This window comes from Parasteatoda tepidariorum, chromosome 7 (genome assembly GCF_043381705.1).
Source record: "Parasteatoda tepidariorum isolate YZ-2023 chromosome 7, CAS_Ptep_4.0, whole genome shotgun sequence".
In the NCBI taxonomy this organism is placed as follows: domain Eukaryota; kingdom Metazoa; phylum Arthropoda; class Arachnida; order Araneae; family Theridiidae; genus Parasteatoda; species Parasteatoda tepidariorum.
In genome coordinates this window covers 41,443,448-41,459,414 of record NC_092210.1, presented here as the reverse complement: position 1 = coordinate 41,459,414, position 15,967 = coordinate 41,443,448, and the positions used below count along the sequence as shown (strand labels likewise).

The following is a 15,967-nucleotide window of genomic DNA, read 5'->3' as shown; positions in this document are numbered from 1 at the left end:
AGTTACAATGGCCAAGCACCAGTTAAACGGTGAAGGAATAGCCTTCCATCTCATTATGAATAAAGTTCCTAAAATTCGAAAAACTATTCTTATAGTGTCTATGCAGTTTACATCTATTAGTGAAAAAAATGTGTAAACTTTAATATGTGTTCTCTATCTTAATTTCTAGAAGTAAAATAATTCAAAAGTTTGGTTTTTCAAGGAAAAAGAAAACACCTAAATTATTATTTCCGTATACTCTTTAATTGAACAATGAATGTAAACTAAAACAAAAATGACTAAATTTGTCAGAGACTAAATTATCTAAAATGTAGTTTCAGCGAGCGAGAATTCGAATAGTAGTCTATGTTCATGTTCAAATAGTCTACAGGCAAATAGATTATAGTAATGTACTTGAGTATGAATAAGTTAATAACTAAGAGAAGAGTAGATCGAAGCATCAATGTATACATAAGTAAATGTATATGTATATCATCATTTTTATGGACAAATTCTGGAAGAAACCGGTTTTATTTGTGGACATTTGAAGAGACGGTGCATTGAAAAAGAGCATCTAGCGAAATTAAATTATCATAGCTTGTTATTGAGTTGGGAGCTACGACTATTTCTGGTATATACTCCGTGTAAATATACTCCATATACCCATATAAATACTGTATTTACTCCATTATCTGGGTGAATGGAGAAATGCACCGTCCCTTTAAATGTTCTTAAATGAAACCGGTTTCTTCGAGATTTTTATGGACAAATTTTGAAACAAACCGGTTTCATTTAAGCACAATTGAAAAGACGGTGCATTAAAAAAGAATATCGCGCATTGAAGTAGCGAAATAAAATGTTCTCTGCTTAATATATGCTACATATTTATGTGCTGCAGTCATTTTCTAATGGTGAAATACGGCATATTTTTCTTTATACGGGCTTATGACTAGGGAAAACTTCCATTAAGCCTTTATCCCACTGTAGAATAGTTTCATAAAAACAAATTACTTGATTATTCTTATATAGAACATCTAAATATGATAATTTTTGTTCCGTTCCGTCATCGTGCGAAAGGTTGCTTAGTATAAAAGAGATTTCCCTCTGATCCGCAGGCTACGTTCATTCGCTAAAACACTGCGTGCCACCCATAGAATAATTTCTTTATACGTATGCAGTATGTTGATCTAGTTGAGAGTAATTTAGATAATAGCGAAGGAACAAAAAAAAGCATGAATTAATTAAGGTAAAAATTTTTTCGTCCTTTTTCATTAAACTAAAACAGTTTAAAAATCGAAAATAATCTCCTTACTTGTAAAAAAAATTTCCATCATTCTAACAGATTTTGTTTTATTCGCTTAAAAAATGTATTTTTCACATTGAAGTGTTTGTTGCTCGAAAATCAAGAGGTTTGTATTTTAATAATGAATTTTTTTTGATACATTTAACAATTGGCCTTTTTAAAGAACTAAATTTTATTAAATAATTTAGTAATTAATCACAAATGACAATCCATGTTTGCATTAAAATTTGATCTGTCTATTGTAGCAGTTTTTTTAAAATATATATGAACATACATTATGAGAAAATGGTATTAACGTGTTTAAAAGAATGTTACTTTAATTTGGAATTTTCTTTATTCTTAGGAAATATTAATTACAATTTAGGTATCTATTTCAGTAGTTCTTTGTTTAAGGATTCAAACAATGTTTTATTTCAAATAATAACAAAATGGAAAAAGAGCTTCTAAATTAAAGTCAATGAATATTCTTTCATTTTTAATAGATTTATAGATATTTTCTAGAAATCCAGTCTTTTCTTTCACTTAAATATAAATTAATTGTTCTTTAGTTCAATCGTATAATTCATCACTAATGCATGTACATGTTATCTTATCTAATATATTTATTAGAAATTTAAATTTATAAATTTTTGAAAATGAATTATTTGTTCTGATAGTCAATTATATATTCTATTATATTATTTTAATACAAAAGAATTTCTTCTCAAATTTAACTGAAGATAGCTAATTTTTTATATTAAATTTAAGTAAAAGATAATTTATAAATGAATTTTCACTTAATTAGTTTTTACTATCACGTAAAAAACACTGAACGGATTTTTTCCTTTCCCCCCCCCCGTTCTTTTCATGATTTTCCGTATTTTTAGCTATTAAGATGTTTTTTTTTATTTACATCAGCTTTATTCAATTATCGATCTTTTTCTTCAATACTGTCAAATGATTAGAATATTTTGCCCGAACAGATGCAGGAATATACAACATCTCTTTTATTGAAATTAAAATTAATCAGCTATTTACTAACAAATGGAGAATACGGTATTCCATTTAATTTCCATCAAAATCTGTAAGAATGGGATCATCGAAACCTCTCTAGAAATTATTGGGTGGCCCAGAAAATGATTTTGGTTTTCTATTGTGAAATAAAATCAAATTTTCATGATCCCATGATGATTGATAATCTTATCAGCAAAACTTATCGGTAAAATCAACTTATAAGTAAAAAACTTAATCGAGTGTGATTTGAGGTCATCGTTATTACTGAAATTTTTACAATTTAAGAAGCTTTGTAAACTTTGAAATAAAAAAAAATGCACCAGAGTAATTGTATTCTATCACGACAATGTAAGGCTTCATATATATTTAGCGTGCAAAATCATTGGAGATAAGTTGGGAAGTGATGTATCGCCCTCCATATAGCTCCGACCATTCACCAGTAGATTACCATTCATTTCGAAGTTTACAAAACTTTTTCAATGGTTAAAATTTCAGTGATAAGGATGACCTCACAAATGGAACTTTGTTGAGTTTTTCTGATAAGAACTAGAAGCTTTAAGAGCGTGGGATCATGAAGGTCAAAAGGTCATAGAACAGAATGGAAGATATTTGACTGATTAAAGTTAATTTATCTGCATACAAAAATTTGCTTTTTATTTCACACGTAAAGCTAAAATTTTCACCCCATTATGTTAACCGAAATTTAACCTCCTTTTCCAAAATGATGTGAACGGAACTAACATTGGTTTTTCAAAGCACCGGCTCATACCGTGAATGGGAAGAAATGTCTTGGCCAAAGAGTAGCCATTTTGTGTGAACAGTATACCATTCAAAAAATGCAAATTCCTCATTGAATAACACAGTTACTGAGAAGGTTATCAAAGAAACCTCTAGGTGGTTCTTCGGGCGATTTGCTGCCATCGATTCCGCTGTCTTCCCTGATGGCTTCAAGACGTGCCACACCCTCTTCCACTTCCAAAATCGAGGCAGTTCCAGGAAGTAAAGGACTCCTAGACAGCGGCAAGGAATCCTTTTGTAGCAGCAGTCACCTTTGAACAGGCACTCGAATAGGCTTGTTGTCCAGAATTTTCTCAATTTCGTTGATGAGGCCCGTTGTTAATCTTGGTAGCAGCTTCGAGAAAAAGGAGGGGGAAAAAATCATTAAAAAACATTTGTGTTCTGTGCAGTAGTTCCCAACTAGAGATGAGTTCGAACTTGCTTTTGGAGGTCCGAGCCCAAAGAATTTTAAACAGAGCCCACCTCAGCCAACAGAATTTTAATCTGAGCACGAGGTACTAAAGATTACTTAAAGCCTAAATCCGTTCGAGCTCGAAATATAGGTTGGAAAAAGGCCAAAGATTGAAATTTTCCGGTTTGACCACTTGAACTTTGATGTTTAAACAAAGAAATTAGTCATTAAAACATTTTTATTACTGACCAATTAAAAAAAGCAAAAAGAAAAGCTTAACCGTCTGAAACTTCAAGATGACTAAAATAAGAATTAGAAAAGTAAATCAAAATCTTAAACTAAATAAAAGTTATTTAACAATTAGTGCTCTCATAAAGCGAAAGTACTGAGCTGAAATAGTATATAGCTGTAATTTTTTATACCTCTAAAATATATATTTTTATATTTCATAACTAAACCAAACGTTTGTTTAAAAGTAGTAAAAAGATTTTTCAAAAATTTTAGCCTGAATCCAATTCCACCCAAACCCAAATCGTTTTTTGGTAAACGAGCTCATCTCATTTCTATTCTCAACCTTCTTAGTTCTGACGAAGACTAAGGTTCATTAACTAATAAACATACTAGTTAAAAATATTATGACAAATATACATCTATTATATGCATTACAGCCCAGTGCCGCTCCGTCCACGGTTCACTTGCGGGCCACGGCCGATAGGTTGGGAACCACTATATTAGAGCACTGTTGTAAAAAATAACTGAATCGATAGATGAGGAAACAAAAAATATCGATTTTTAAATGAAAAAAAAATGTACCTGAAGGGCATGTAAGTGTTCATACAGTTGCTCAGGTGTTGAAGCTCCTACTAACACACAATGAACATTTTCATTTTTCAGGCACCAAGCTAGATGGAAAAAAAAATTCGTTTGTTAAAATAAATGAAATAATTTTCGTTTAATTTAATAGGATTTAAAGAACAATTGGCAACTTAATTTCTAAAAAGTTGAGGTTGCTCGTAACACAGTACTTCTTATTTATATGAGAATAGTAAAATGTTATGAATTATGTAAAAAAGTAATTAAATAAACGTAAATAAGTAGAGAACTATTTTATTGTTTAACTCTTTAGGAGACTCCGCCCTCTGTTCGCTTCGCTCACCAACCTCTGCGGTTACTTTTCATTCATCATTGAAGAGTAAGAGGGATGAACGGTTTGTATCCATTTTTTACAAAAATTACGATTGGATTACCATCTGTCACAATTCGAAAATGACCGAATTTCGATAAAACAACAACATAAAAAATCGGTACCCCCACGTCCTAAGATTTATAACTCAGTGAAGATGTACCGTGCTGTATAAAACATTTCCTGTCAGTGCGCAAATTTGTTTTTCTCGAAATCAGCTTTATTGGACAAGAAGCCGGTTTTTTTCCTTGATATTTTTAAAATTTTTTTTCTTCTTAAAGGATAATTTTGTTTACTAAATATATAATTATTATAATTATATCTAAGCATATTTTATTTACATGTTAATCGTAACGGAAAATAAAGAGACGCATTATAGCAGCCAATCGTTACCCTCGCGGCTTAAGAACATTTCTAAAGTCAAAATTAGTCAAAAGACGAACAAAAATAATGCTATATATAACAATCATTAGAGTTTTAACTTATGGATTGGAAGCATGGTCATTAACCAAATAACAGGCAGACCTACTTGCTGTTTTTGAGAGAAAAGACTTGAGAAAAATTTTCGATCCTATAAATGTGGATGACTTATGGAGGCAACGACATAATTATGAGCTATATAAGCTATTTAAGGAGGTTGAATTTAAAAAATACATCAAAATAAGTAGCTTAAAGCTTGCACGTCACATCTATTGAATTTTAGAGATTTTTAAACTTTTTTATTTGAAGCAAAACGTTTTTTGGTAGTTTTTTTGACATAAATTTTTCCGCGGATTTCAAAATATGCAATATATTTTATAACATAAATTATTTATAACATAAAATATTGCTGGAATTATGTGGTGAGAGTGTTAATAAATAAATGATAAATTTAAGTTAGATCAAACGCAATATACAAGGTGTCAAGTAATCATTACCCTTAACCTATATTATTAAAATCCTTGCTGAAAACAAAGCAAAGAAATGCATACAATAAGCTTACATTTCTTCAGAAAGAAAAGTAATTGCATATTCGTCTTTATTTTCAAGGTAGCTGACTCAATTATGTCCTTTATTTTACAATAATATTTGGAAATAGGTTAAAATTGGATGAAACTATTCAATGTATTTTATTTCTGAACGATATATTTGAGATCTTATTAAACAGCTAATTAAGACAGTTATTTATTTATTTTTTTTTTACAAAAAATTTAACTCTTGAGATGAGAGTTAACAGAATCAATCCGCCATTCAAATAAAAGGCTTTACGGCATTTGAGATAAGAGTTAAGAGATACATTACCTATCGTAAGTTGAGTTGATGTGCAACCAACTTTTTCTGCCAGTACTGAGAGCTCTTGGAGCTTGGACTGGTGACGTGGACTTCTTCCTTCTTCTGGACAAGTGCTCTTGTCTTGCATTGTATAATTCTGGAGGAAATGAAATAAATTAACGTGGTTTTAGCACAAAAATTACTCAGATACTCAACCTAGTTTGCACTGTCTGAAATTTTGAAGCTTTTTAAACCATAATAAACCTTTTAAACCTTTCAAATCTTCAACCGGGATAAGGTGTTAAGCTGGATCGCATTATCGTTCAATTTGACCTTACACGATACTATAGCTCAACTTGAACGGAAACGTTGCTTAACAGCATGTCAAAGTTGCAGAAAATTCACGTCGTATAATTGTTTAATTTTAAGTTTAGCACTTTTAGGTTTATGCGTTTTTACTCATGTACTTTATACTTCTATGCTTCTTTGTTGTAAGTTTGTGGAATGTGGTAATATATTGTTTGGAGGTTTTACTAGCCAGCTTACTTTTCGATGTTTTTCTTCTTTCACTTGGATGTAGTAGCATTATATGCCGATAGATGGCGGTTGGTAATTTTTAATCAAGTTTAATCTGAGATTATGAAAGTAACGACAGAGACTGTATGGGATCAGACCAAAACAGTCGATTTTCCAGACGCATTCGTAATTTGTGTTATGTGCTTATACACAGGGACCGATCAAGACAAATTCAGGCCCAAGGTCCACCAAATTTCCCGGGCCCCTTACAAGATATTTTGAAATTAAATTACTGAAGAGTAGTCTTATATTAAATACGTACCCTATCTTAAATATCCATTGAAGAATAATCTACTGAACTGCATGATTCAAGAGAAACATTATAAGGAATTTTGAAGGCAGACAATTGAAGATTAATTTTCTAAGATAAAATTTACGTATCTATAAATTAAAGTAAAATATAAAACAACAAAACCAATGTTATATCAAAATAAAAATAGTTTGGTGGCCACAAACAATTGAAATCAGTGATTTTTGCTAAAAGGCACTGATTTTTATTTAATACTGTCTGTTGTAACACTGTTTTTTATTTAATACTTATACCAACACAAAGCTAGCCCATCTTTCATTAGACTTTTTACTAATTTTTGAGGCCCCTCGGAAATTGTAGGCCCTAGGCCAATGCCCATTGGGCCGAGGCGATAATCAGGCCCTGTTTATACATAAATCAAGTGTTGTGTAAATATAGAATTAATGGCAATACAAATTAATTGAACATAATCCGCCTTTCCAAGCAACATAGCGAAACAAAGAAGTCATTCTAGTCAAGTTGCTTTTTCGTGTTTTTTAGCTTCTTCTTGGTGCTTAACTTATTTAATTGATGAATTTATATACAGGGTGTGCTGTCATCATCCTTTATATATGTTTCTAGAAGCCTGTTCAGAAATGGAGTAAAAAAATAAATACACTATTAGCTACAAATTAGTATTTAACCGAGGAAAAGGTAAAAAATCTATCTAAATTTATGAAATCACTAATGAGGAGGGCGAGATAAGACAATAAAAACCAGTTTATTGCCTGATGAAACTTGGATGAGTTTCAAATAATCGCACCTCAATACTTTGCTGCAGCTGTCCAGCAAGAGAAACAGTTTCTTTCATGTTTTCAGTTTCGTCCTTCTCACTAGTGATTCGACAGATTTCAATGGCTTTGCTGTGTTTTTTCTTGAGTTTTGACATCTAATAAGCGTAGTTTTCAAATTTTATTTTGACCATAGAAAGGATTCTAAAAAGTTTATGCTAAGAGTATTTATCTATGCGTATATTCGAATTTATCCGGTTTCGTTTCAGTTGTAGTTCTATTAACCAGTGTTACTTTAGAAGACAGTCCATAAAATGTTGCCATCAATTTAGAGACATTTATGATCTTCAGTTAGGACTTCAAAATTCTCCATGATTTAAATAGTACGTAAAACTAAAAACATCTTACATCAATAGGGGAGAGTGGGGTCAATTGTAACAGGGTACGATTGTAACAGAGCAAAATTTCGAGTGTCGGGTTCTAGATTTGGTTCCTAGGTGGCGCACAAGGTGTATTTAATAAATCTACATGTACACCCCTGAAGGCAATCATTTTTATGTACTTTTGAAAGAATTAGATCACAAAAGATATTTTCACGCCACGCAAGTACTTTTTTTGGTATTAGAATATTATATTGTAACAAAGTAATTTTGTTTAAACAAATAAAAATTANAAATTTTCGGTCCTATAAATGTGGATGACTTATGGAGGCAACAACATAATTTTTGAGCTATATAAGCTATTTAAGGGAGCTGAATTAAAAAAAAAATACATGAAAATAAGTTGCTTAAAGCTTGCGCGTCACATCTGTTGAAGTTTAGAGATTTTTAAACTTTTTTATTTGAAGCAAAATGGTTTTTTGGTAGTTTTTTGACATAAATTTTTTCGCGGATTTCAAAATATGCTATATATTTCGTACCATAAATTATTTACAACACAAAATATTAATGGAATTATGTGGTGAGAGTGTTAATAAATAAATAATAAATCTTAGTTCGATTAAAAGCAATATCAGAATCAATCCGTCATTGAAATAAAAGGCTTTACGGCATTTGAGATAAGAGTGAAGAGATTCATTACCTATCGTAAGTTGAGTTGATGTGCAACCAACTTTTTCTGCCAGTACTGAGAGCTCTTGGAGCTTGGACTGGTGACGAGGACTTCTTCCTTCCTCTGGACAAGTGCTCTTGTCTTGCATTGTATAATTCTGGAGGAAATGAAATAAATTAAGGCAGAACTTGGTTTTAGCACAAAAATTATTCAGATACTCAACCTAGTTTGCACTGCCTGAAATTTTGGAGCTTTTTAAACCATATTACCTTTCAAATCTTCAACCGGGATAAGGTGTTAAGCTGGATCACATTATCGTTCAATTTGACCTTAAACGATACTATAGTTCAACTTGAATTGAAACGTTGTTTAACAGCATGTCAAAGTTGCAGAAAATTCTCGTCGTATAATTGTTTAATTTTAATTTTAAGTTTAGCACTTTCAGGTTTTTACGTTTTTACTCCTGTACTTTATACTTCTATGCTTCTTTGCTGTAAGTTTGTGGAATGTGGCAATATATTGTTTGGAAGTTTTACTAGCCAGCTTACTTTTCGATGTTTTTCTTCGTTCTCTTGGATGTTGTAGCATTCTATGCCGATAGATGGCTGTCGGTAATGTTTAATCAAGTTTAATCTGAGATTATGTAAGTAACGACAGAGATTATATGGGATTAGACCAAAACTGTCGATTTTCCAGGCGCATTCCCAAATTGTGTTATGTGTTTACACACAGGGACCTATCAAGACAAATTCAGGCCCAAGACTCACCAAATTTTCCTGGCCCCTTACAAGATATTTTGAAATTAAACTACTGAAGAGTAGTCCTATATTAAATATCTATTGAAAAATAATCTATTGAACTGCATGATTCAAGAGAGACATTCTAAGAAGTTTTGAAAGCAGATAATTGAAGATTATTTTTCTAAGATAAATTTTACGTATCTATAAATTAAAGCAAAATATAAAACAACAAAACAATGTTATATCAAAATAAAAATAGTTTGGTGGCCACAAACAATTGAAATCAGTGATTTTTGCTACAAGTCACTGATTTTTATTTAATACTGTCTGTTGTAATACTGTTTTTTTTTTTATTTAATACTTAAACCAACACAAAGCTAGCCCACCTTTCATTAGACGTTTACTAATTTTTGAGGCACCTCGGAAATTGTGGGCTCTAGGCCTATGCCTATTGGGCCTAGGCGACAATCAGGCCCTGTTTATACATAAATCAAGTGTTGTGTAAATATCGAATTAATGGCAAACACAAATTAATTGAACACAACCCGCCTTTCCCAACAACGTAGCGAAACAAAGAAGTCAGTCTAGTCAAGTTGCTTTTCTGTGCTTTTTAGCTTCCTCTTGGTGCTTAACTTATTTAATTGATGAATTTATATGCAGGGTGCGCTGTCATCACCCTTTATATATGTTTTTCGAAACCTGTTCAGAAATGGAGTAGAAAAATAAATATATTATTAGCTACAAATTAGCATTTAAGCAAGGAAAAGGTGAAAAAGCTATCTAAATTTATGAAATCACTAGTGAGGAGGGCGAGATAAGACAATCAAAACCAGTTTATTGCCTGATGAAACTTGGATGAGTTTCAAATAATCGCACTTCAATACTTTACTGTAGCTTTCCAGCAAAAGAAACAGTTTCTGTTATGTTTTCAGTTTCGCCTTCCTCAATAATGATTCGACAGATTTTAATGGCTTTGTTGTGCTTTTTCTTGAGTTTTGACATCTAATAAGCACAGTTGTCAAATTTTATTTTGACTGTACAAAGGATTCTAAAAAGTTTATATTAAGAACATTTATCTATGCGCATATTCGAATTTATTCGGTTTCGTTTCAATTGTAGTTCTATTAACCAGTGTTACTTTAGAAGACAGTCCATAAAATGTTGCCATCAATTTAGAGACATTTATGATCTTCAGTTAGGACTTCAAAATTCTCCATGATTTAAATAGTACGTAAAACTAAAAACATCTTACATTAATATACTTACTGACGAATTGTGAAATACGGAACTATTCTTTAAAACTTCTTTCGATTTGCAAAGTGAGTCTCATTGGTGCTGAGTTTCATTTCAATAATAATTTAGATTTTTTTAGTGATAAGATCGATATATTTTAAGAATGCAAAAAGAGAGAAGCCTGATAGACTACCTACGGTTTTCCGTTTCTGTATTTTACCATACAGTCCTCATCTTATAAATGACCCTCTTCAGATTCTAATAGACCTATAGGCGAAGTTATGAATATCTAAACCAGAGGTTCCCAAACTTTTTTTTCTCGTGGACCACTTTCAAATTTTTACTATTTTCGGTAGACCCCCTGCTGCTACATTTCTACTGTATTCCCAAAACTCCTAAAAAATATCACCCTAAATTGGGGGTGTTAAGAAGAAGAAAAAAAGTAGCACATTTTCTTGTGTCCTATTTATTAAAATAACACTTGTGGTTATACAAAATTATAAACATTTATTATTACAAACATTGACAAAAAACCAACAATGAATTCTGAAATGTAAATCAACAATAAAAAATAGTCATACTTTTAATGAGATGGATGTACTTGATGAATTGGCAGCAAATTATCAATATTTGGCTTCAGTTTTGTAAGAAGTAATCTCAAATCTCTCCGTTCTGTGGTGTCCAATCTGCCTCTTTTTTTTGTTAACAGGTTGGTAACGACACTAAAACTTGTTTCGACAAGATATGACAAGGGAAACGCTATCAAAAATTTTCTCACAATTTCCCACAGCCCAGGATATTTTTCGGGGATTTCTGCCTTTAGCCAATATGTTTGATAGCCTTTTTTAAATTTCACCTTCAGTTCCTCGTTAGTGCTGAGCTCAAGTAGCTCCTCTTGTAATACCACATCCACCTCTTCCGTAAGTCATCATGCAGGGTATTTAAATGCGAGCGGGCGCACGGGCGGCACTTTGCAAGTCTCGACATGTGGTGTACACTTGTACTATTATCTATTGTTCTATTCAATTCTGTGATTGAACTGAGTCTAGAATATTTTTGAGTACCTACCTAGTAAATGATGCAACCTGCCTACGTTGATAGGTAAATCCAAGCCAAAATTTTTGTTCTTTATTATGAAAACCAGAATATTTTTCTTGGACCCCCACTTACAACTTGTGAACCCCTGTTTTCTTTTCACGTCTACGTGGACCCCCGTGTGGTCTCCTATGGACCCCTGGGGGTCCACCTGGACCACTTTGGGAACCTATGATCTAAACCATATTTTTTCTCTCTGAAATTTAAGTATGATAAATTTATCGGCATCTAATAATTGATTCTTTGGACAACGTTCCTACTACCATTAGCTCAAACATGTAAGAATCTTGCACGCTTATCATATTGAAACTTTTATGAGCGATGTCTTTAAAAGCTCACAATTAATTGACTATATTCTGAACCTTTTTATTAACTTGGGAACTTTGCTTTTAATTGTTGAAATAAAACAGTGTATGAAATATGAAATGAATTATGTAAAGACAAAACTCATATCTTGTGAATGGAACTAATAGGAATATAAGGTATACCGTAGAAATTTCTTATTTTCGTTTGAAGTAAAGCCATACAGAAGCCAGCTGGTATTGTACTACTAAAAAGTGAATTTTTGCAGTTCTTCTTCTTCTTCTTCAGCACGACAGCCCCTTGCAGGCCTTGGCTACCTCAACCACACGTAGCCTCCAACTCCTCCTGTCCATGGTGAATTTTTTCCAGTTGATTATCTTTAACACTTTTTGATCTTTAGTAGTGTAATCGAGCCATCTAGTTGAAGGTCTTCCTCTAGCCCGAGATCCCGAAGGATTTTTAAAGGTGGCGATTCGGACTGCATTATTTTCTGGATCTCTCCAGATATGGCCAAGTCATCTTAATCTATTGCTTCGGATGACCTGTACTACCTGTGGCTGTCCATAGAGTCTATATAATTCAAAGTTGCCTCTGATTCACCAACAGCCTCTTTCCTGTACTGGGCCAAAAATATTTCTAAGGATTTTCCTTTCAAAAACACCAAGAATACGCTGAGTGTCTGCGTTTAGTGTCCATGTTTCACTTGCATAGAGCAATACAGGTAGAATAAGAGTCTTATAAATCTTAATTTTAGTTTTTCGACTGATTAGGCTTGATCTTAATTACTTTCTTAGTCCAAAAAAACACTTGTTTGCCATTTTAGTTCTGTTGTCGACTTCTGTTTTTATGCTGTTTTGGTCATTGATCATTGTTCCAAGGTATTTGAATTCATTAACCTTTTTAATGGTGTAACCATTTATGAATGAAGGATCATGATTCACAGTTGTGGCTGGAGATTCCATAAATTTAGTTTCATCTTCATTGATGGTAAGGCCCATATTTGTGGCAGAAGTTTCAAGAGCCAGAAAGGCCTCTATTTTTACAGTTCACTAGTTGTATTATTATGGAAAATTTTCAGAATTTTAATTCACGGAATTTGCTTAAGTGAAAAATAATTTCAAAATACACTTATTTTATTTAATACTATAATGATTCCATCAAACACTACAGGAAAAATACCGTTTATTAATTTTTTGGGGTGGTTGAAAATAATTTTGCACGCGGAGAAAAGCAAATCTAGAAAAATTACCGTATCGAATGGTAAAATGAATTTAAAAAAAAAACAAAAACATAATTCTGGTTATTTAAACCGAAATATACGTTCTTTAAAATAATTTATTTGGTTATTTTTCCTTTTATATGGTGGTTTACCGGAAATTCTAGTCTCCCAAGTTATAGTTCCCATTGCCGCTCATTTTGTAAAAAATACAATATTGAAAAGTAAATTTAACCGAATTAATGGCTTATTTGCCATGCTTTAAGGTTTCATGATAAAATTACCAAATTTTACGTCATTTACCAAATTTTTTCATACATTATAGAGCGATATTTTTTTTAAAATTTTCCAAAATCATTACCAATGCGCTTCGAAAAAAAAAAAAAAATACCACGCTTTTTGATGTTACCACACAGTCAGAAACACAGTAAATTTTACCATGAAAAGAAGAAAAAAAAATCTTGTTTTTATAATTTCTTGATGATTCGGTATCATTAATTTACTTATGGATAAAATTGAAAGATAAGCCTAATTTAAAAATAAATAAATACAAGGAAATGGAAAACATAAATACTTGTCTGTAACTTCATATACGCTTTTCACAACAGCATGCAGATTTAGACACAGCTTTAAAATACATTTTCCCCTCAATCTTCTAAATCTACTGAAATATGAAATAAATTCTTCAATACCAACCCTGACCTTGACAGAACCCCTGGACAGGAGATGCACCCCTTCATCAAATTTTCCGGTATACATTCCGAAGGCTTGTGGTGACCAAGTCATCGTACCGATACCTGATAAAACACAAAACAATTATATCAATTCAAATTGTTTTTAAAATGTAAAGGTTCTGATTATAAATTAGGAAGAAGAAGCTGAGTCTTTGAATGTTCTTTTTCATAATAAAATTCATAGCTGTAACTTTACCAAATGAAAAGGACACGGTTAATTGCTAATGCTTTTGCATTCCTTACTAACTCTTACGGCTCATGATTCCATTTTAGGGTTGGTTTTAAAAACGCACAAATGCATCATAAATACCTTTGACAGGGCCGGGATAGCCTGGTTGCCAGGGTGCTGGACTCACGTTCGTGAGATCTGGAGATAATATCCAGCCGGCCGAAGACTCCCCGTGTAGTAAATGGTGACTGGTGCACGTTAAATCTGTTGCGCCAGAAAGTTCTTTATGTTCCCATAACAAATTATGCTTTTGGGGGTACTAAATTGGAGATTGATCGTTCTCCGGTTCAGGCTAAAATTACGTTCTGTGGAATGAAGGAATGGACATATGATTTTTCTTTTGACATATTCACCCCTTTATACTTTTTATCTTTTATAACACATAGTTTCTCCGGTGATGCCCGATAAAAAAGAACTGTCTCATCCTCTGTCTTATCTTTAACATTTCTCTAGGTACATGGTCCTCAAATAAGAAAAGTAGCTTCTCCAACCATTCTTTAACCGTGCCTGCATCCTCAGAAGTAGTGTCTCCGCTTCTTGATTTACATTTAACATTTCTTTAACTGCATAGTCCTTAAGTAAGGAAAGTAGCTTCTCCAACCATTCTTTAACCGTGATAGCATCCTCAGAAGTAGTCCCTCCGTTTATTGATTTATCTTTAATATTTCTCTAGGAGCATGATCCTTAAATAAGGAAAGTAGCTTCTCCAACCATTCTTTAACCTTGTCCACAGAAGTAGTCTCTCAGCTTATTGATTTAAAAGAAATCATATGCCTCTTTTGGAATTTTTCTAACTCTCCATTAGAAGCTTTAAAATCCCTTATTCTCAAAATCTCAGCTGCCTCTGTAGCTTATTTTGTAGCATCGCTCCTGATAATGTATATTTATTTCCTCTAACTCGAGAAAACCATTCAAAAACACATCTGCCAACTTTAAATCAAGGTTCCAAAGACATTCTGATTTATTTCTCATTTCCATTTTCGCATCCTAGTTTGATTAGTTTTTCTTGATTTTTAATAATGTCTGCAGCCTGAGTCCTTCCAATTTTAAAGTATTCGGCCAACTATCGGAAACTGTATTTTTGATGCTTAGAATATTCAAAAGCACTATTTTTTTTATTCTAAGTTAAAACTTTACGAAGCTTTAATGAACGAAAGGAGATCTGCTCAAAAATGATGATTTTTAAAAAGTTTTATCTTAAATATTCATTGAAAATAATTTCAGACGCAGCTTCAGAGAAGTGAAAATGTTTTCTTCAATTTACACTGATATTCACGTTAATTATGTGGTACAGAATAGACGCTTGTATTCCTATGTCACTTCCCCAGTTGGTTCCGATACCCAGTCGTTTATTCTCTCTAACACCTCCCTATCGCTTGTAAGGAAATGTGATAATATCTCCTTGATAGTGAACTTTTCGTGATGCAAAGAAAAAAGAACATGGCAATACTTACTTGTAAGACACCAGGCCTTATTCTTGTTTTCACAATCGATCATTTATCAAAAATTTGAATAAATGTTTGATTTACACGAACATCTCGATGACTAGATTTCTATACTCTTTTTATTTTTTATCCAAGCTGTGTTAAGTAAAATGATCAAACTGATTAGAAGTAGAAGGTAATTTTCATTGCGGAAGGGGAATTGAGATCCTTTAATACGTCATTTCAACCTGTGGGTATCAAAACTCAGCCTGTGGGGTCTTATAACTCAAGTGGAGTCCAGATGAAAAGACAACACAAGCCGCTGTTCGAAATATTTCACATGGAAAGTTCTTTCTTCCAATTTTCATTGCGGAAGGGGAATTGAGATCCTTTAATACGTCATTTCAACCTGTGGGTATCAAAACTCAGCCTGTGGGGTCTTATAACTC

The 15,967-nt window shown here is 32.4% G+C and overlaps 1 protein-coding gene across 1 annotated transcript in view; it reads right to left on the bottom strand.

The window, feature by feature from the left end:
- Nucleotides 1–2,123: 2,123 nt before the first annotated feature.
- The window catches only part of LOC107447200 (voltage-gated potassium channel subunit beta-1-like), a 72,681-nt gene continuing 58,837 nt past the window's right edge, over nucleotides 2,124–15,967 (bottom strand). The window contains exons 12-15 of the mRNA XM_043049107.2: nucleotides 13,834–13,928; nucleotides 8,575–8,701; nucleotides 4,278–4,366; nucleotides 2,124–3,407 (exon numbers count right to left, since the gene is read on the bottom strand). Of these exons, the coding sequence (XP_042905041.1) occupies nucleotides 3,321–3,407; nucleotides 4,278–4,366; nucleotides 8,575–8,701; nucleotides 13,834–13,928 (398 nt within the window). The 3' untranslated portion in view covers nucleotides 2,124–3,320. The remainder of the gene's footprint in view (nucleotides 3,408–4,277; nucleotides 4,367–8,574; nucleotides 8,702–13,833; nucleotides 13,929–15,967) is intronic.